Source organism: Ornithorhynchus anatinus, chromosome 20, assembly GCF_004115215.2.
Source record: "Ornithorhynchus anatinus isolate Pmale09 chromosome 20, mOrnAna1.pri.v4, whole genome shotgun sequence".
NCBI lineage: Eukaryota > Metazoa > Chordata > Mammalia > Monotremata > Ornithorhynchidae > Ornithorhynchus > Ornithorhynchus anatinus.
In genome coordinates this window covers 15,249,108-15,270,656 of record NC_041747.1, presented here as the reverse complement: position 1 = coordinate 15,270,656, position 21,549 = coordinate 15,249,108, and the positions used below count along the sequence as shown (strand labels likewise).

Genomic DNA, 21,549 nt, shown 5'->3' with positions numbered 1-21,549 from the left:
TTCCCTATCCTTCTACCCTGGTTCGGTGGAAAGAGCCCGGGCTTGGGAGTCAGAGGTCATGTGTTCGAATCCCGGCTCCGCCACTTGGCAGCTGGGTGACTGTGGACGAGTCACTTCACTTCTCCGGGCCTCAGTTCCCTCATCTGGAAAATGGGGGTGAAGACTGTGAGCCTCGTGTGGGACAACCTGATGACCCTGTAGCTAACCCGGCGCTCAGAACAGTGCTCTACACATAGTAAGCGCTTAACAGATACCAACATTATTATTAATGTCTGTCTCCCCATCTACACCATGAGCGCCATACGTCTAATCCCCGTTTAAAATGTAAACTCTATGTGTCTATTTATTGTTATATTGTACTCGCCCAAGCACTTAGTACAGTGCTCTGCACACAGTAAGTCCTCCGTAAATATGATTGAATGAACTCCATTATTCTCTCCCAAGCACCTAGCGCAGTGCTCAGCACACAGCAAGAGCTCAGTCCATACCACTGACGATCGTTTTCAAACAGAAAAATTGCCACACCTCAGTTGTCAAACGTAATAGTCAACAGTCTCCTCAAGATGGAGAAAAAGGAGTTCTCCCTGGCCTCACCTGAATAATCCTCCCCAGCTCCAGGGTCCTGTGGGCCTTAGAGAAGCAGCGTGGCTCAGTGGAAAGAGCACGGGCTTGGGAGTCAGAGGTCATGGGTTCGAATCCCGGCTCTGCCACCTGTCAGCTGGTGACTGTGGGCAAGTCACTTAACTTCTCTGTGCCTCAGTTACCTCATCTGTAAAATGGGGATTAAGACGGTGAGCCTCACGTGGGACAATCTCATTACCCTGTATCTACCCCAACGTTTAGAGAGGTGGAAAGCTAGGGAGGGATATTAGACGATGCAGCCAATCATCGGGGAAATTGACCCAAAACTCAACTCTGTCTGCTCGGAGACCACAGTGTCCAGGAAGTTACCCCGTATTAGCTCCCCCTCTTACTCTATGGGGCTCGCAAACTGGGCCGTCCACTAGAAGCCTTCCGGGAAGGCTAGAGTCCTTCCCGGAAGAGGAAGGTTTGGCGGTGATGATCGTTAACGGGGGAAGCAGCGAGGGCTAGTGGCGAGAGCACGGGCCTGGCGGTCAAAGGACCTGAGTTCTAATCCCGGCTCCAGCACTTGTCTCCCGGGCGACGTCGGGCAAGTCACCGAACTCCTCTGAGCCTCCGTTTCCTCAACTGTAAAATGGGGACCCGGTACCCGTTCCCCTTCCCACTTAGGCCGTGAGCCCCATGTGGGACGGGGACTGTGTTCAACCTCATTAACTTGTGTCGGGTTCTATCAAAAAAAATATAAATCAAGCCCAGCACGGGGGGTTGATTACTGCAATAGTAATTCAGACCCGCGTGGGTGAAGACAGACGGAGTCCCCACTGCTGTAAAAGTGAAAAGAACAGTCTGTTACAGTTCGGGGTCGCTAAGGTATTTCTTTTCCCGCCACTTGGTAAGGGCAGGAGAGCAAATCAGCCCCGAGCCCTCGTCTCCGTCTTGGTTCCCATAATTCTGCTTCCCTGTTTCCGACAAGGACCAGCGGATGAGTCTCTGATCTTGGCATTCCGCTTCTCCGGCTGACAGAGAAGCAGCTCGGCTTAGTGGAAAGAGCACGGGCTTGGGGGTCGGAGGACACGGGTTCCGACCCGGGCTCCGCCGCTTGTCTGCCGTGTGACCTTGGGCGAGCCGCTTAACTTCTCTGGACCTCAGTTACCTCATCTGTAAAATGGGAATTAAGACTGTGAGCCTGACTACCTTGTCACTACCACAGCGCTTAGAACAGTGCTCGGCACATAGTAAGTGCTTAACAGATACCTTAATTATTATTGTTAGTGATGATTCGTATCTTCCCGCTTTACGTCGTATTTACTAGTGGAAGGCTTGGGCAGAAGGGCGTAGGTTAAGCTACAGCGCATAAATCAAGGTTAGGTTACCACACATAAAATGGATTCCAAAAGTTAAAATGGAGGAACCAGATCTTAGGTCAGTGTCCACACTTTACTCCAGTGCTTAGAACTGACACTCCAATCCATACTTCTCTCTGCCACCCCGATCATTTTTCTCCAAAAGCATTCAGGACGTGTTTCCCCACTCCTCAAGAAATTCCAATAGATGCCCCTCCAGCTCCGCTTCAAACCAAAGCTCCTCACCATTGGCTTCGGAACTCAGTCACCTTGCGCCCTGCTCCCTCACCTCGCTTATCTCCTACTACAACCTGCACACTTGGCTCCTCTAATGCTAACTTCTCACTGCACCCCGATCTCGTCCATCTCGCTGCCGACGGCTCTCCCACTTCCGGTCTCTGGCCTGGAACGCCCTCCCTCCTCAAACCCGACGGACAATTACTCTCCCCCCGCCTTCAAAGCCTTCTAGAAGGCCCACCTCCTCCACGAGGCCTTCTCCCCTTCTCCCCCTCCCTTCTGCATGGCCCTGCCTTGCTCCCTTTATTCATTCTCCCTCCCAATCCCGTAGTACTTATGTCCATATCTGTAATTTATTTATTTATATGAATGTCCGTCTCCCCCTCTAGACCGTGAACTCGTGGTGGGCAGGGAATGTCCGTTTACTGTTAGGCTGTACTTTCCCAAGTGCTTAGTAAGTGCTCTGCACACATTAAGCACTCAATAAATTCGACTGAATGAACACAGTAAGCGTTTAACAAATGTCTTATGCTGTCGAATCGTTTTTGACCCGTAGCGACTCCGTGGACGCGTCTCTCCCCAAATCACCCACCTCCGTCTGCATAGAGTTTTCATGGTAAACATTTGGAAGCGGTTTATCGTTGCCTTCCTCCGCGCGGCAAACTTGAGTCTCTGCCCCCAACTCCCTCCCATGCTGTGCTGCCCAGCACAGATGAGTTTGGATGCGTAGCAGATGGCCTTCCCCTCGCTAGCCACTGCCCAAGCTAGGAATGGAATGGTTACGTCTCTGCTTGAATCTCCCTCCCCTAGTCGAGACTGGGAGGGTACCGGAAACCCTCCAGCTACGGTCCTGAGAGGGGAGCTCAACAACCGACCAAAAGATAAATAAATGAAAAACTCCATTGAGCCCCTTTGGAAATTGGAATCTAATTGGGAGAAGAAAATCCAGTAAAGTAAGGGAAATGGCGCAGAAGTAGCTCTGGGGGCGGTGGGGAAAACAGGATTCAGAGGCTTGCCGGGGGCCCTCCGACAGGTGCGAAATCAATCAAATCAGACTCTCGGCATATCTGGGATGTAGAGAGGAGCTCACTTTCTAGGTCAGAACAGGTCACCTGACCTCAGAATGATGTGAAATGAAACGCCATGTGAACTGGGGAGAGTAAATGAATTGGCAACAGCAGGTTCCTTTGATTCTCGAGTGCAAAACAATTCCTACTGTTTTCAGGAAATTATAAATCATAGTGCCATTACTATGCTGATGGGTAAACAGCCCTCCTGTGTCATTCCTTTTCCAAGTGGAATTGGAAGAAGGTAAATCTTGGCTTGTAAAGAGAAAAGGGCTTCTCTGCTCCCTCTTGAATTCAGAGAGTGTTCGGTACCCACTTAGGTGACAGGTTGCTGTCAGTCATTTTTCCCAACTCTTTATCGAGGCAGAGAACAGACTCCCAGGATAAAAGCTTTATCTGCTTAGGGACAGAGAGCTTCTTGGGTGGCGGGAGGGAGGGGTTTGCTTCACGCCCCAGTAAATGACAGGGCCGAGAGACAGTTGATGCAGCTAACCTGTTTAGACACTTGGTTCTTGGTCCTGAGCCCTATGTTTATCCGGTTAAAATCTGCGGTCGCTGCAGTAATCCTCAATCCTTAGGATTCTTTTTCAGAAAATGCATGTATTTCTGATATGGCTATCCTTGTGTCTTTCATGTGACTCTGTTCCTCCTGGGAGTCTGTTCTCTGCCTTGATAAGCAGTTGGGAAAAATGAGCGATCGCAACCTGTCACCTAAGTGGGTCCTGAACTGTCACTGAATTCAAGGGGGAGCAGAGAAGCCCTTTTCTCTTTACAAACCAAGATTTATCTTCTGACTCTCTTCCTGTCCTTATCCTCATTTGTCTGGGTATTATTTGAGTTTGCAGATTTGCCTTCATTATTCCATTTGCCAGTATCAATCAGTCATTCTTCGAGCACTTATTGTATGCAAAGCATTGTATTAAGGGTTTGGGAAAGTACAGTCCGCCCGGAGTGGGTAGACATGTTTACTGTTGCCCAGGGAGTTTCCGGTCTAGAGGGACATGAATATACATGAATTACGGATATGCACATAATTGCTGTGAGACTTGGGAGTGGCTGTTGACAGAGGGTACAAATTCAAGTACAAGGGTGACGCCGAAGGGAATGGAAGAAGAAATGAAGGCTCAAATGGGGAAGGCCTCTTGAAGGAGCTGTGAATTTTAATAAGGCTTTGACAGTGGGGACAGAGATTTATCCGTCGACTCTGAAGCGGGGAGGGAGTTGCAGGTCAGAGGCAAGATGTGGGTCCGAAGGGTCAGCGGCAAGATAGGCGAGCTCAAGGAACAGGTTATCGTTAGGGGAGTGAAGTGTACGGGCTGGATTGTACTAGGAAATGAATTAGAGAGTAATTGGGACAGAGACCGTGGCTGACCCGATCGAACTCTATCGTCTCCAGCGCTTAGCACGATGTTTGGCCCGAACTAAAAGCTTTCCAAATACCGCAGTTGTCCTTATTATTATTATATTTTTCAGCCTACTGGGAAGGGGCTTCCTGAAAACCAGCCCTACCAGCCGCTGGTCCACATGGAACGCCTGCAGCTACTCGGCAACGTCTGCAGAGACGCAGCATTGAAGAACCTCTCCCACACCGCCGTCTCCAAGTTCGTCCTGGACCGAATCTTCGTCTGCGACAAACACAAGATCCTTTTCTGCCAGACTCCCAAAGTGGGCAACACCCAGTGGAAAAAAGTGCTGATTGTCCTAAATGGTACCCGGACGCGTGTTCGTGACTGGAAATTTGAGTGGTCTTATAGAGGGAGGAAGTGGAGATGGAGGGAGGATGGAAAGTGGATTCGAAGGAAACGGAAGAAGGAGGTCCTTGGGGTTGGAGCAGGACTGAGCCCGGGAAATCTATTCCCCATTTCCCCTTGATGCTTATTCATCCAGCTCTGCTCGGCACCTTGAAACCGCTCAACAGATACCATCATTTTAATGATTTCTTAGTGGGGTTTCATTCAAGATGCCAAATCCTTTCAGGCGCAGCAGCCGGGAGGAATCGAGAGCAGTCTCAAGTCCTAGAGAACCTCTGTTTTCTCCTCTTTGGCTGCCCCCCAATTTGGGGTTTTTAATCAGCATCGGTGGTGGTAATAGAAACAGCAATAGTCAGTCAGTGGTCTATATTGAGTACTTATCGTACACTAAGCACTCGGGAGAATACAGTATAACAGAATTGGTAGATATGTTCCCTGCCCACCAAGAGCTTCCAGTCTACAGGGACTAGCAGTATTTATTAAGAGCTTACTGGGTGCAGAATGGTGTAGTAAATGCTGAGGAAAAAAATCCACTGGAGAGCGTTAGACGTGTACCCCGGCCCTCCAGGAGCTCACAATATAAAAATAAAATGGGGAAGGCTGTAGCCGCAGTAAGGAAGATGAAATCGTAAAACAATGAAACAACATAAAAGACTGAGTTCAGAGTCTCTAACTGCAGTGGGAGGGAGGACCTTTAGGGTCTCAGGGCCCTACCACCCAGGTCAGCGAGAGTCGTCACGTCCGGAGCTAAAACTCGGGGAGCAGATAAAATTGAAGCCACCGCTGCTTCGATCCCCACAGCCGGCAGCGGAGGAAGGGCGGAAGCGGTTTCCCTCTGATCCCGCAGCCCGGGTAAGAGGCAATACCCTCATCCCTTGCAGGGGTGGTCGTCGATGCTGTATGCCTCCTCACACTTCATTCTCCCCAAGGTTTTTGGCAGGGCAATTCGCACCTGGTGCCTGTGGCGTATTCTACCCCCTGTGACCCCAAGCAGATCTCCAGCATTGGTAAATCCAGGGTGATGCTCAGCCACTGAACCCCGTCCCTCCAGCTTTCAGACCAAGGGAAGTGCAAAACTGGATCGGACTGGTGGTTCTGTTGGACCCAGCGCTGGCAGCCTCGCTGATGGAGGCCATCTTGGAAATGGCCGGTCCTCGACATTCCTTAAAATCTTTTCGGGGAGGCGAGGAGGATTCATCTCTCAGTCGATGGTGATGCTACTGTTGGAGGTGGGAAGATTTAGGAGGGAGGTGGCACAGTTCCCCACAGATGAATTAATGTAACATATCCACAAGAACCATATGTGGACCATGGATTGTGTCCAACCCGACAAGCTCGTATCTACCCCGTTGCTTGGCACATAGTAAGTGCTTAACAAGTACGATTACAAAAGCAAAAAAACAAACACGTTCATCTGGTGAGATCCAGCAGGTGGAGAGGTGGGGGTGTGGAAATTTAGGCAATTTTTCTAGAACACTGAACATTGGCCCACCAGAGACCAAGGCAGGGCAACCCCATGGACGGGAGATGATTTTCGGAATTTTTTCGGTCCTACATTCTGCCCCAGTGATCGGAAGTGAATTAGGAGCAGTATGGCATCATGGAAAGAGCGTGGTCCTGGGAGTCAGGGGATCTGGACTCTGATCCTGGCTTCGCCACTTGTCTGCTGTATGACCTCGGTTAAGTCACGTAACTTCTGTGCCTCAGTTACCTCATCTGTAAAGTAAGGATTAAATCTATATCCCTCATGTGGAACGTGAATTGGGTTCAACCCGATTATCTGATAGCCACCCCAGTGCTTAGGACAGTTCCTTGTACATAGCAAGCCCTCGACAAATACCACTTGTTTTTGTTTTTTAAAAAGGAATTCCTTTCAGGGAGTGGGTTCCCAGCTATGATGTATTCCATGCTGACATTAGCAGGCTGAGGCAGCAAGATAAAAACCCGCTTAATGAGGATCGATTTCTTAGTTGGTGAGGGTTGATTTACTCAGAATAACATTAGAAAAGGAGAAACGTTGGATTGCCTGTGGCTCCAGAAACAATGGCCAGTAACATTTCAGGTCCGTCTAGGGTTAGGATGTGTGTGGAATTTTTTGCGCACACACAATCATGGTAAATAATTCAGGATTGAGGATCTGAGTTGTATAACCTAGACACCAGTCTTTTCAAACTAGCACGTTGCTTTGGCTGGAAGCGCCCAGTGGGAGCTGTTTGGTTTGCGTGGAGTTAGCTCAGGTCTGATCACTTCTGTCCCTCCCCGAGTGGACTGAGCCTGAAATTCCTCCCTTCCGTCTCTCCGCTCAGGTGGCCAGAATGGCCGCAGGCCCTCTCCTCCAATCGATGGTATTTATCACGTGCTTACTGCGAACAGAGTGCTGAGCTAAGCACCTGGGAGAGTACAGAGTAACCGAGTTGGAAGACACGATCCCTGCCCTCCAGAAGCGTACGGTGTAAGCTTCCCAATTCCGGAATTATGTCTTCTTACTCTGTCGTTCTCTCCCAAGCACGTAGTACGGTGCTCTGCACAGAGGAAGTGCTCAGTAGAAACCTTAGATTGATTTTTCAAAAGCCATAGCTTGAGGCAGGCAGGATCTGATTATCGCACCCAGGAGGTGCAGAACTGACTCTAGTTAATTTTGTATGGGCCAAGGGTTTTCCGCCGTTTGTCAGTGGCTCCTCCCGCTGCCTGGGAGATCCCTGACATTGTCTCTGTCCTGAGGATTGGATTTGAGATGGAGGGCAGGGATCAGGGAGAGACCGATGTACTTTTCTCCAGAGTTGCTGTAAGGAAACCAACCGCCTCGTGACAACCCTCCCTCCAGACCGGGTCGGAAGCTGTCCCGGTGTCGGTGGTGACGGTGGGCCTGTATCTTCCCCCCTCAGGAGTTTTCCCGTCTATCGGAGAGATCCCGGAGAGCCTCGTCCACGACCATGAGAAGAACGGTCTGCCGCGTTTGTCTTCCTTCAGTGACTCTGAAGTCCAGAAGCGGTAAGAGGAGCTTTCCCCTTGGAAGGGGCGGATTCACCGCCAGTGGGGAACAGACAGTGTTTGTTCCCTGAAAGGGAGCCAAGCAGAGTTGTCGAACCCAAAAAAACACTCAATCTTTTAATTGTGGCTCACTTTGAACTCCTTTTACTATTGCTGGGAATCCTGGGTGTAGGACAAGTGTAGAAAGCAACCGTAAGAGTTTTCTGTCTCCGCTTGGGTGTGTCACTCTGCTAAACCCAAGCCTATTTCTCTCATTAATCGATCAGTGGTATTTATTAGGCTGTTACTGTGGGTAGAGTACTCAGCACTTGGGAGGTGATGGAGTGTGTTAAAGCCAATGGAGAGGAGATTTTGTTTGATACAGAGGTGGGTGGGCAACCACTGGGGTTTTTGATGAACGGGGTGGAGCTTTTTGAGTAGAGTGCCCGGATCTGTGTCCACTCTAGTCCACTAGTCCACTCTAGACTAGTCATCTAGTCCACTCTGTGGACTAGAGTGGGGAGAGACAGGAGGCTGGGAAGTCAGCAGGGAGGCTGATGTAGTAATCCGGGGCGTGATGGGATGAGTGATGGTATTAACATGGTAGCAATTTGGATGGGGAGGAAAGGGCAGATTTTAGCGATGTTGTGAAGATAGGACCGACAGGATTTGGTGACGGATTGATTGTGTGGGTTGAATGAGAGAGAGGAGTCGAGGGTAATGCTTAGGTTCCGGGCTTGTGAGACAGGTGGTACCTTCTACAGTGATGGGAAAGTCAGGGGGAGGACAGGGTTTGGGTGGGTAGATAAGGAGCTCTGTTTTGGACATGTTAGGTTCGAGGTGATGGGAGGACATCCGAGTAGAGATGTCTTAAAGGCAGGAGGCAATGCAGAGGGGTGGAGATGTAGATTTGAGTGTCATCTGCATAGACATGATAGTTGAAGCCATGGGAGTGAATGAGCTCTCCAGGATAGTGGGTGTAAATGGAGAATAGAAGGGGGCCCAGAACTGAACCTCGATGGACCCCCCCCCACAGTTAGGAGGTGGGAGCCAGTGGCGAAGCCCTCAAAGTAGACTGAGAATGGACGACCAGAGAGATAAGAGGAGAACCAGAAGAGGACGGAGTCAGTGAAGTCAAGGTTGGATAACGTCTCCAAGAGAAGGGGGTGATCCACAGTGTCGGAGGCAGCCTAGAGGCCGAGGAGGATTAGGATAGAGTAGAGGCCGTAGGATTTGTCGAAGAGATCGTTGGTGACCTTTGAGAGGGCGCTTTCTGCGGAGTAAAAGAGACAAGCTGGATTGGAGAGGGTCTAGGGAGAAGTGGAGGAGTGGAATTTGTGCAGGTGTAGACACCTCACTCAAGGGTTTTGGAGAGGAGCGGTAGGAGGGAGATGGGGCGATAACTAGTGCGAACCGTGGAGAGGGTTTTTAAGATAGTGGCCATGTTGGAAAGCAGTGGAGAAGAAGCCACCGGAGAGCGAACCATTGAAGATGGCTGCTGGAAGGGGAAGAAGGGAGGGGGTGAGAGTTTTAATTTCCTCTGCTCACCCTCCCTCTGGGTCAGCCTTGCTCCCACATGGATATTCCTTAAGCACCTGACAGTCACCCCACCCTCAGCCCCACATCCATACACATCCATAGGTTATGCCATTTCCCTTGCCTGCCGTTTATTTTAAAGTTCATCTCCCCCTGTAGACTGTAAACTCCTTTGGGGCAGAGGTCACGTCTAGCCCATCTATTATATCCTCCTTTCCCAAATGCTTAATAGAGTGCTTTGCTCACAGTAGGTGCTCAACAAATGCCACCGACCCCAAGGGCTGGGGAAGAGAAGCGTGAAGCCGGGGAGACAGGGCACCTGGATCAAGACAGCGGGGAGGACAGGAGCAACAGAGCTGACCCCTGGGGAGGGTCTGGCTCCAGAGGGGGCAGAGGCAGTGAAAGGGAATGGGGTGAGAGTGGGAGAAGGGTGAGGGAGTCGGAACCATGGGCAGGATATTTCTTTCTGTGGTCTAGTCAGGCATGTCGATCAAGCGGTCGTATTTAGTGAGCTCCTGCTGCGTGCTTAGACTGAAATAAGCAGTTGGGCAAGTGCGGTGGAGATAAAAGACACCATTCCTTCCTTTAGGGAGCTTACAGTCCCTGAGAGAGACAAAACACAGTAATAATAATAATAATTATGGCATTCGTTAAGCGCTTACTCTGTGCAGAGCACTGTTCTAGGCGCTGGGGTAGATACAGGATAATCAGATTGTCCCACGTGGGGCTCACATTTTTTTAATCCCCATTTTTGCAGAGGAGGTAACTGAGGCACAGAGAAGTCAAGTGACTGGCCCGAGGTCACACAGCAGACAAGTGGCAGAGCCGGGATTAGAACCCAGGACCTCTGACTCCCAAGCCCGGGCTCTTTCCACTAAGCCACGCTGCTTCTCATTATTTACAAGGGGTGGGAAATCTCTCGAGGCAGTTGGGGGAAGGCGAAGAAAGAGCGACTAAGACGAGGAGAAGAGGACCGATGAGGCAAAGGAAAGCCTTGGAAAAGTTCACCCAGTATGGTATTTGTTTTACCAGTGGTTTTGTTGAACGTATTCCTTGTGCAGAACGCTCTCCTAATCGCTTGGGAGCGTCTGGCACAGCAGAATTAGTAGATACCTTCCCTGCCTACGACGAGCTTACCATCCAGAAAGAGAGATGGACATTAATATAAATAATTTGTAGTTCAGTGACTAAAGTGTTCAATAATTTTAATTAGATTATTGATAATTTTACCGACAAAGTAGTGGGCGAGGTAAGTGGGGTTACAGAAATATGTAGGACCTTTTTAAATGGTATTTATTAAGTGCTTACTCTGAGCTAAATGCTGCGGGGGATGCGAAATCATTCAGTTGGACACAGGCCCTGCCTCACGTGGACCGGGTGTTCAGTCTAAGAGCTGGGGAAAGCGGGTATCTTATCGCCATTTTACCGGCGAGGAATCAAGGCCCAGGGAAGTTAAGTGACTTGCCCAAGGTCTCTCAGCAGGCCAGGGGCAGAGCCGGGTCTCCCGACTCCCAGTCCCCCGTTCTTCCAAGGGCATCGAGGAGGAGGCGGGAGGTTTAGAATAGTTGGTGGGGAGTCGGTGAAGGAGGTAGAGTAGTGTTGCTGAAGAGCGACAGCAGCGGTATGTATTAAGCACTGTACTAAGCTCTGGGCAATACCAAGTGGAGAATTGGGCATGGTCCCAGTCCCTCCGGGGGAGCGGAAGAGAGGACAGAGTTAGAGCTATTGAGGATGAATTTCGGAATGACCCAAGTTAGCAGCTCCCAGCTGCACGAGGAGCGGGACAGGGGAGTTGAGTTCATTTGAGGGGGATAGTTGAGCGATGGGCTTTTGCATCGAGGTCGGGAAGGGATTCCAAGTAGAGTGATGCCCAGACTCAGAAAAATCACTGCTCAGAGCCGGAGTCCTCTCCCTTCTGGAGTCTGCAGGAGGGAAATTATTCACATTGTTATAATAATTATAACGATGATTGTATTTGTTACGCGCTTACTCTGTGCCAGGCGCTGTACTCAGCGCTGGGGTGGAGACAGGCAAATCGGGTTGGAGACGGTCTCTTGCCCCACGTAGGGTTCACAGTCTCCATCCCCCATTTTACAAATGAGGCACAGAGAATTGAGGTGACTTGCCCAGGGTCACACAGCAGGCAAGTGGCAAGTGATTAGCAAAATCATCATAATTTTTGTGTTTGTTTACTCTACGTCATGCGTTGTTCTAAGTGATAAAAGGTAATGGGGTCAGACATAATCCCTGTCCTACTTGGGATTATGCAGTAGGAGGAAAGACCGATATTGAAGCCTCATTTTACAGCCGAGGAAACTGAGGCACCGAGAAGGCCTGCCCGAGGTCACCCAGCAGATGCGTGGCAGAGCCAGGATTAGAACCCAGGTCCTCTGACTCCCAAGCCTGTGCTTTTTCCATTAGGCTTCGCTGCTCCTCTGAATATGTCCCGATTGCTTAACCGCTGGGCAGAAATTCTGCCCCAAGTTACAGACGTTTCTCTCCCCGCCGCCCCCCCGGCCTCCTCCGGCCCATGTGACCTCTGGCTTCTCTTCCCCCCTTAGGTTGAAATCATACTTCAAGTTTTTTATCGTGAGAGATCCCTTCGAAAGACTCATCTCCGCATTTAAGGACAAGTTCGTCCAGAACCCTCGATTCGAGCCGTGGTACAGGCACGAAATCGCCCCCGGCATCATTAAGAAATACAGGAGGAACCGGACGGAGACGAGAGGGCTGCAGTTTGAGGACTTCGTGCGGTACTTAGGGGACCCGAACCACAGGCGGCTGGACCTCCAGTTCGGAGACCACATCATTCACTGGGTCACCTACGTAGAGCTCTGCGCTCCGTGTGAGATCGAGTACAGTGTAATCGGGCACCACGAGACGCTGGAGGACGATGCTCCGTATATCCTGAAGGAAGCCGGGATAGGCCATCTCGTGTCCTATCCTACCATTCCACCCGGCATCACCGCCTACAACCAGACCAAGGTGGAGCGCTACTTCCTGGGAGTGAGCAAAAGAGATATTCGCCGCCTCTACGCCCGTTTCGAGGGAGACTTTAAACTCTTTGGATACCGGAAGCCAGATTTTTTGCTCAACTGATGCCTTGGGATCTGGGGACCGGAACATCTGTGCAACACGGAAGCCGGAACTGATATTGCCGGGGACTGCGCCTTTTTTCCGGACTGTTCCAGCAGCCTCGTGGCTCTTTTCCCAGCCAAGTGTACCCGTTACTGTCTGTAACGGGGATGGAGGAGACGTCGAGGCGAGCCCCCCGTGCCGGAGTGACATGCCCTCTGCTCGCCTCAGGAAAGAAGAGGAAGAGCAGGCTGTCCGGATAGTGAAGAAAAGTCAAATGATGTGAAAGCAGCTCCTTGGATCCCTTGGCAGGAGTAGCTTTATTTAGTCAGGGAGGCCAGTGGTTGCGGGAGGACTGGGGAGGTGTAAAAGGCTGTGAAAACTGGAGGACCAAGTGGGACCAAAACTCAGAGATCAAATTAGACCTCTGTGGCAGTCATTCCCCAAAGTTGGGGTGGGGGGTAAGGTGGGCACGCTGTGGCTGGGTTAGATTCACCCCAGACGTCGAATCTGTCCTTTTCCTTTCCTAGCAAGCGTGTCTGCCGAGCGGCACTCACCATCTCCCTCATTCCACCGGTGGTATTTATTGAGTGCTTACCGTGTGCGGACCACCGGACGAACCCCTAGGGAAAGTATTGAAGATGTGGTAGACGCCATCCCCGCCGCAGCGCCGTTCCGAATCCCCAACCTCCGAGGACCAGTGTTCTTAGGGTTTTTTTCCAAATTGGCCAGTATTCTACGTTGCAGAGAGGGCATGCCTTCCAAATGGAGAGAAGGAATGGTGTTTGAGGCCTTGAGAAAGGTTTGGACGACGGCAGTGATCAACCCCGGAGCATTGTAGCTGACCCCTGCCGGGGGTGGAATTGTTATTCCGGCGCAGGGCGCTTTTCCGATTGGGGCAGAGCACGTCTCCATTTGGAGTAGCTCCTCTCCTTGGGGAGACAGAGCTTTGGCTGGGACCAAGAGGTTGTGGGGCAGCAGAGCTCCTGAGGGGAAGAAAGGATCTCCATTCTCACAGACGCTCTTCTTTGTCCTAGGGCAGCTTTTCTTTCTTCCATTTCAGTATCAACAGAATTGCCTGAACCCCAGTTGTATACAGAGCCCCAGCCTGAGCCCTTGGGGACCCGCTCTTGGGTTAAAGGTGGGATCCCCGCCCTGAGGAATCCCCCCCGCCTTCAGCTCAGCGACGGGCAGAGAGCGGGAACTCCTCTTCCGAGTGCTTAAGGTGTGTGAGTTCGGTTTCACCAGCAATAAAACCCTGCAATTATCGGTGTCGTAGACGGCTACCCTGGGCTGACCCCGTCTTGCCCCAGAGAAGTGGCCCAGAAGGGACCCGTCCTGGCTAAAGACCCCTCAAGGTAGGCGTTCCCCGAGCACCGTGGCATCAGACGAGCTGCCCGGCAAATTAACCCAGAAGCCGCCGGAGCGGGCCGTCGTCTCGTCCGGGCAACGCCGCTGGCCTTGAGGGCGGCTGAAAGGTCTCGGGCGTTGTGGAACTGAAATTAAAGCAAAATCAAATATAATGTGCCAAACCCGTCGTGCTGCAGTTGAGAAAAAAGCCAGGTCTAGGATCGCAGGACCAAATGATCTTGGGATTCCTCCTGGTTAGGAGGAAAGGAGGAGGAGGGACTCCAAGATGGACGTCGCTAACGGGCCCGTCCGCGGCAGTGAGGATCAAGGGCTGTTGGGTTCTGTGACAAGGCTGCGGTTACGGTGTCCGAAGCGCTTTAGTCCTTAAAGGATGTCACGGTCTGGTGATTTTCGTCTGGCGTCGTGGCCGGGTATATGGTCCGATACATTTCGGAGCTAATGAGCTGATAGATTACCTCTGTGGATTTAAAATGTAATAATGTGGATAATAATATATGGAGAAGTTAGGCCTTAAAATTAGACCTAATAAAATGTAGAATTTCTCTTTAGCAAGATGCCAAAGGTTTGTTTTGTTGAGATTCGTGTCGGGAGGACGTTAAATCGACCGGGCAAAGTGCGGCAGGTAGCTAGCCCCCTTCTCTGCTTAATAGTAGCACTATTATTATTATTATTATCATTGTTACCTAAACTTGCTGATCTCCTGTTACAACCCAGCCCGCACACTCCTCTGACATTGACGTAATCAACCTCTTCTCTTTACCACAATTTCACCTCTCCCACTGCAGACCCCTTTCCTTAGTGAAGCAGCGTGGCTCGGTGGAAAGAGCACGGGCTTTGGAGTCAGAGGGCGTGAGTTCGAATCCCAGCTCTGCCACTTGTCAGCTGGGTGACTGTGGGCAAGTCACTTAACCTCTCTGTGCCTCAGTGCCCTCATCTGTAAAATGGGGATGAAGACTGTGAGCCCCCCGTGGGACAACCTGATTCCCCTGTGTCTACCCCAGCGCTTAGAACAGTGCTCTGCATATAGTAAGCCCATAACAGATACAAATACCATATCCGCCCTCTGTCCGGGAACTCGCTCCTCTTTCGCATCTGACAGTCCAACACTCTCCCCACCTTCAAAACCCTCCTCAAAGCACATCTCCTCCAAGAGATCTTCCCCGACTAAGCCCTTTATTTCCTCTCTCCAACCCCCCCGACATTGACATAAGCGCCCCGCAGAACCTACATAAATATTCTTACGGTCTTCTAGTCCCCCTATCCGTAATCTATTTTAACGTCTGCCTCCCCCTGTGAGGGTAAACTCTCTGTAAGCCAGAGATCACCTCTGCCGACTCCGTCGTGTTGTACTTTCCCAAGCTTTTAGACCGTGCTCCGCACAAAGTAAAAGCTCAGGAAATACCGGCGACAGATAATAGCCACGGTATTTGGTAAAGAGTGCTTACTAGGTGTCGAGCACTCTTACATTCATTCAGTAGTATTTATTGAGCGCTTACTATGTGCGGAGCACTGTACTAAGCGCTCGGAATGGACAGTTAGGCAACAGATAGAGACAATCCCGGCCCGTTGACAGGCTTACAGTCTAGTCGGCGGAGACAGATGGACAAAAACAAGACAACTTAATAGCGATAAATAGAATCAAGGGGATGGACACCTCATTAACAAAATAAATAGGGTAATAAAAGTCTAATCAAATGAGCACAGTGCTGAGGGGAGGGGAAGTGGGAGGGGGAGGAGCAGAAGGAAAGGGGGAAATTCTTCTAATGCCGTTAACGAGGTCAGATACAATCCCTGTCCTATTTGGTACACGCAGTCTAACTAGGAGGGAGACCACGTACTGAAATCTCCATTTTGCATATGAGGAAACGGGGGCACAGAGAAGTTAAGTGACCTACCCAAGGTCACACAGTGGACAAGCGGCAGAACTGTCATCATCTTCTTCCTTCTGGGCCAATCTTTTTAACTTGCCCACCTGTCTGCCGCGGCCGCCGGCCACCCCGAAGCCATTCGAGAAGCTGAGCGAGAGCGTCCCCGAGCCTCCCCGGGACGCAACACTTCCCCCTTCGTCACCGCCCGGTGCCTTTCCGCAGAAGGGCGACAGTTTCCGCTTCCTGCTGAAGAGGCTTTGCCTGACAACTACTCCCGTGGGAAACTGAAGAGAAGGCTGGTGGTCAACTAAGTCCTCGGTGGAGGAGCGCCCAAACTGCTCCCTCCCTGGTCTAACACGTCAGGCTGGATTAGGAGGGAGATGATAATAATAACGTTGGTATTTGTTAAGCGCTGACTACGTGCCGAGCACTGTTCTAAGCGCTGGGGGAGATACAGGGTCATCAGGTTGTCCCACGTGAGCCTCACGGTCTTCATCCCCCTTTTCCCAATGAGGTCACAGGCACAGAGAAGTGAAGGGGCTTGCCCACAGTCACCCAGCTGCCAAGTGGCGGAGCCGGGATTCGAACCCATGACCTCCGACTCCCCAGCCCGGGCTCTTTCCACTGAGCCACGCTGCTTCTGCAGATGTCGTGCTGGGTACACCGGGGCCTGGGCAGAAAGGCGGCGTTGGCTGAGCCGCTCCTGCGGGAAAGGAACGAGCAGGGTTGGGGCAAGGAGCCCCAGCTCAAATCCCACTTCCAGCCTCAGGCCCCAGCCACAACCGCAGCCTCAGATCAAGCCCCAGGTCGTCCCAGGAATATTCATTCAATAGTATTTATTGAGCGCTTACTATGTGCAGAGCACTGTACTAAGTGCTTGGAATGGACAAATGGGTAACGGAGACAGTCCCTGCCCTTTGGCGGGCTTACAGTCTAATCGGGGGAGACAGACAGACAAAAACAATAGCAATAAATAGAATCAAGGGGATGTATATCTCATTAACAAAATAAATAGGGTATAAAAATATACACAATTGAGCAGACAGTGCTGAGGGGAGGGGAAGGAGCAGAGGGAAAGGGGGAATGATGTTGGTATTTGTTAAGCGCTTACTATGTGCCGAGCACTGTTCTAATCACTGGGGTAGACACAGGGGAATCAGGTGGTCCCACGTGGGGCTCACAGTCTTAATCCCCATTTTACAGATGAAGGAACTGAGGGACCGAGAAGTTAAGTGACTTGCCCAAAGTCACACAGCTGACAAGTGGCCGAGCAGGGATTCGAACCCATGACCTCTGACTCCAAAGCCCGTGCTCTTTCCACTGAGCCACGCTGCTTCTCGTGAAAAGGGGGCAAAGGGGGCTTAGCTGAGGGGAGGTGAAGGGGGGAAGGGAGAGGGGAGGGAGCAGAGGGAAAGGGGGCAAAGGCTTAGCTGAGGGGAGGTGAAGGGGCGGAGGGTAGAGGGGCAGCAGAGGGAGCAGAGGGAAAAGGGGAAGCTCAGTGTGGGAAGGCCTCTCGGAGGAGGTGAGCTCTAAGTAGGGCTTTGAAGAGGGGAAGAGAATCAGTTTGGCAGAGGTGAGGAGGGACGGCGTTCCGGGACAGCGGGAGGACGCGGGCCAGGGGTCGACGGTGGGATAGGCGAGACCGGGGGACGGCGAGGAGGTGGGAGGCGGAGGAGCGGAGCGTGCGGGGCGGGCGGTGGAAAGAGAGAAGGGAGGAGAAGTAGGACGGGGCGAGGTGATGGAGAGCCTTGAAGCCTAGAGTGAGAATGGCTTCAGCCCCAGCTTCAGACCCGACACAACTCATTCATTCATTCATTCAATGGTATTTATTGAGCGCTTTCTGTGTGCAGAGCACTGTATTAAGCACTTGGAAAGTACAATTCGGCCACAGAGAGAGACAATCCAGGCTCAGATCCAGCTCCAGCTTCAGCTCCAGGCTCAGACGCAGCTCCTGCTCCAGGCTAAGAAACAGATCCAGCCCCACCTTCAGCCCCAATCTTAGCCCTCGCCCCAGCTTCAGTCCCCATCCTAGTCTAGCCTCACCCCCAGATAATAATAATAATGATAATGATGTTGGTATTTGTTATGCACTTACTATGTTCAAAGCACCGTTCTAAGCGCTGGGGGAGATTTAGGGTAATCCAGTTGTCCCGCGTGAGCCTCACAGTCTTCATCCCCATTTTCCAGATGAGGTCACTGAGGCCCAGAGAAGTGAAGGGACTTGCCCAAAGTCACCCAGCTGCCAGGTGGCAGATCCGGATATCGAACCCAATACCTCGGACTCCCAAGCCCGGGCTCTTTCCACTGAGCCATGCTGTTTCTCGATTAAGACTCCGAGCCCCACATGGGACAATCTGATGACTTCGTCCCGGGGTCTTGCCACTGAGCCATGCTGCTTCTCTAGCCGCTCCCCCAGTCCTGTTGTCCGGCCCCGGTTTCACGGTGGTATTTCCAAAGCACTGTTCTAAGCGCTGGGGGATACAAGGTGATGAGGTTGTCCCACGTGGGGCTCACGGTTTTAATCCCCGTTTGACAGATGAGACAGACGGTTTCAGTCCAGCCTTAGCCCCGAATCCAACTCCGGTCACAGGCCGAGCCGCCGTTTCAGCCTCCGCCCAGCCTTACCCCCAGTCCCGGGAATAGCCCCAGATCCAGCCCAAGTTTAGCTTCAGCCCCTTCCCCTGCCCCAGTCTCAGCTTCGGCTTCATCCCCCAGACCCCGCTCCTGCTCCAACTCCAGCTCCCACCCCGGTTCCAAGCTCATTCCTAGATCCAGCCGCAGCCCGGGCCCCAACTCCAGTCCAACCCGAACCCCAGTTCCATTTCCAGTTTCAGCTCCAGTTTGGCCTCGGGCCTCGCTTCAGCCTCAGAGCTAACCCCCCGCCCCTGCTCTACTCATTCATTCACTCAATCATGCTTATTGAGCGCTTACTGTGTGCAGAGCACTGTATTAAGCGCTTGGAAAGTGCAGTTCAGCAACAAAGAGAGACAATCCCTGCCCAAAATGGGCTCACAGTCTAGAAGGGGGAGCCAGACATCCAAACAAGTAAACAGGCATCAATAGCATTGATATAAGTAAATGGAATTATAGATATGTAATAATAATAACGTTGGTATTTGTTAAGCGCTTACTAGGTGCCGAGCACTGTTCTAAGCCCTGGGGTAGACACAGGGGAATCAGGTTGTCCCACGTGGGGCTCACAGTCTTCATCCCCGTGGCTCAGTGGAAAAGAGCACGGGCTTCGGAGTCAGAGGTCATGAGTTCGAATCCCAGCTCTGCCACTTGTCTGCTGTGTGACCTTGGGCAAGTCACTTCACTTCTCTGGGCCTCAGTTCCCTCATCTGGAAAATGGGGATGAAGACTGTGAGCCCCACGTGGGACAACCTGATTCCCCTCTGTCTACCCCAGTGCTTAGAACAGTGCTCTGCACATAGTAAGCGCTTAACAAATACCAACATTATTATTTACAGATGAGGTAACTGAGGCAGAGAGAAGTTAAGTGACTTGCCCAGAGTCACACAGCTGACAAGTGGCAGAGCCGGGATTCGAACCCATGACCTCTGGCTCCCAAGCCCGGGTTCTTTCCACTGAGCCACTCTGCTTCTCTATGTATCTGTATACACATCAAAACCAACAGGCATAGATATAAAGAAATAGAATTATAGACATGTATTCATTCATTCAATAGTATTCATTGAACACTTCCTATGTGCAGAGCACTGTACTAAGCGCTCGGAATGTACAGTTTGGCAACATTTAGAGACAATCCCTGCCCCCTGACGGGCTAACAGTCTAATCGGGGGAGACGGACGAAACCAAGACAACTTAATCACGATAAATACAATCAAGGGGATGTAATAATAATAATGTTGGTATTTGTTAAGCGCTTACTACGTGCAGAGCACTGTTCTGAGCGCTGGAGTAGATACAGGGCAATGAGGTTGACCCCACGTGAGATGCTGTGGGCAGGGATGGAGGGGTAGAGCGAAGGGAGTGAGTTGGGATGATGTGGGGAGGAGCTGAGGAAAAGATCCAGCTCTTTCTAGCTCCAGCGCCTTCTCCAGCTTCGGGCCCAGCCTCAGCCCTATCCAGCCTCAGCCCAAATCCCAGCCCCATTTCAAGCCTCCGCCTCAGCCCCAAACCCAGCTCAACCCTCTGCCTTGGACCCAGCCCCCGCCTCAGTTCCACTTTCTCCCCCAGCTCCAGCCTCGGCCCCAGCTTCCGCTCCGGGCCCTACTCCAGTTCCAGTCTCATTCCTAGACCCGTCCCGTCTCCAGCCACGGCCCCAGCTCCAACTCCAGCCTCAGCCCAGTTCGAGCCCCAGTCCAGCCTCAGCCCCAGACCCGGCTCCGTTTCCAGCTTCAGTTCTAGCTCCCGTTCCAGCCTCATTCCCAGCCTCAGCGCCAAGCTCAGCCCCAATCCTAGCCCCGGCTCCATTTCAAGTTTGGGCCCCAGGTCCAGCTCTGCCCCAGCCCCAGCCCCAGCCCCATCCCCAGATCCAGCCTCCATCTCATTCTCAGATCCACCTCAGGCCCCAACTCCAGCCCCAGTCTCAGCCCCAGCCTTAGATCCAGAGTTATTCCTAGCTCCAGCTCCGGCTTCGGCCCAGCCTCGGTCCCAGCTTGACTTAAGACTGGGGCTTGGGCTGGCTCTCCATCACCTTGCCCCTTCCTACTTCTCCTCCCTTCTCTCTTTCTACCGCCCACCCCGCACGCTCCGTTCCTCCGCCGCCCACCTCCTCACCGTCCCTCGGTCTCGCCCATCCCGCAGTCGACCCCCGGGCCGCGTCCTCCCGCGGTCCCGGAACGCCCTCCCTCCTCACCTCTGTCAATCTAATTCTCTTCCCCTCTTCAAATCCCTACTTAAAGCTCACCTCCTCCAAGAGGCCTTCCCAGACTGAGCTCCCCCCTTAGTCCCTCTGCTCCCTCTACGCCCCCCTTCACCTCTCCGCAGCTAAACCCTCTTCTCCCCCCTTTCCCTGTCCTCCTCCCCCTCTCCCGTCCCACCCCCTCGGCACCGTACTCGTCCGCTCGACTGTATATATCTTCATCATCCTATTTATTTTGTTTATTTTGTTTAATGAGATGTACGTCACCCCGATTCTATTTATTTGCCATTGTTTTTACGAGATGTTCTTCCCCTCGACTCTATTTATTGCCATCGTTCTCGTCTGCCCGTCTCCCCCGATTAGACCGTGAGCCCGTCAAAGGGCAGGGACCGTCTCTATCTGTTGCTGATTTGTGCATTCCAAGTGCTTAGTACAGTGCTCTGCACATGGTAAGCGCTCAATAAATACTATTGAATGAATGAATGCTCCTGGACCTCAAGCTGAGGCTGGCCTGAGCCTTCGCCTGGGCCCGCTGCTGGAGATAGTGCCGAGGCTGGGGCTAGGACTCACGATGGATTTGGGGCTGAGGTTGAAGAAGAAGTTTAGGCTGGGGATAAAGATGGAGCAAGGCTGAGACTGGAGCTTGAACTGGGGCTAAAGTTTGGGGTAGAGTTGGAGTTGAGGCTGGAGCTGGGATTGGGGCTGAGGCTGGAGCTGGGCCTGGGAGGAGGCTAGAGTAGGGGAGCAGGACTGGGTCTGAGGCTGGGGTGACAGAACTATAAAATCTTTTCCTTCGGTCCTGTCACTGTTCCCGCCCCTCCGTACGCTAGTCCACGTCCACTCCAATCAAATGATCGATTAATGGTATTAATTAAGGGTTCTCTGGGTGCAGAGCACCGTACAAAGCTCTTGCCCACAGAG

The 21,549-nt window shown here is 52.0% G+C and overlaps 1 protein-coding gene and 1 non-coding gene across 4 annotated transcripts in view; one reads left to right on the top strand and one right to left on the bottom strand.

The window, feature by feature from the left end:
• CHST10 (carbohydrate sulfotransferase 10) overlaps positions 1-14,484 on the top strand; it is a 40,373-nt gene extending 25,889 nt beyond the window's left edge. For all 3 annotated transcript variants that reach the window (XM_029048186.2, XM_029048188.2, XM_029048187.2), the window contains exons 5-7: positions 4,703-4,937; positions 7,866-7,971; positions 12,048-14,484. In XM_029048186.2, the coding sequence (XP_028904019.1) occupies positions 4,703-4,937; positions 7,866-7,971; positions 12,048-12,585 (879 nt within the window). In that variant the 3' untranslated portion in view covers positions 12,586-14,484. The remainder of the gene's footprint in view (positions 1-4,702; positions 4,938-7,865; positions 7,972-12,047) is intronic.
• On the bottom strand, positions 2,885-3,022 carry LOC114805940. The gene has a single exon (XR_003754072.1). It is a non-coding gene; the product is annotated as a small nucleolar RNA SNORA7 (small nucleolar RNA).
• Positions 14,485-21,549: the final 7,065 nt, after the last annotated feature.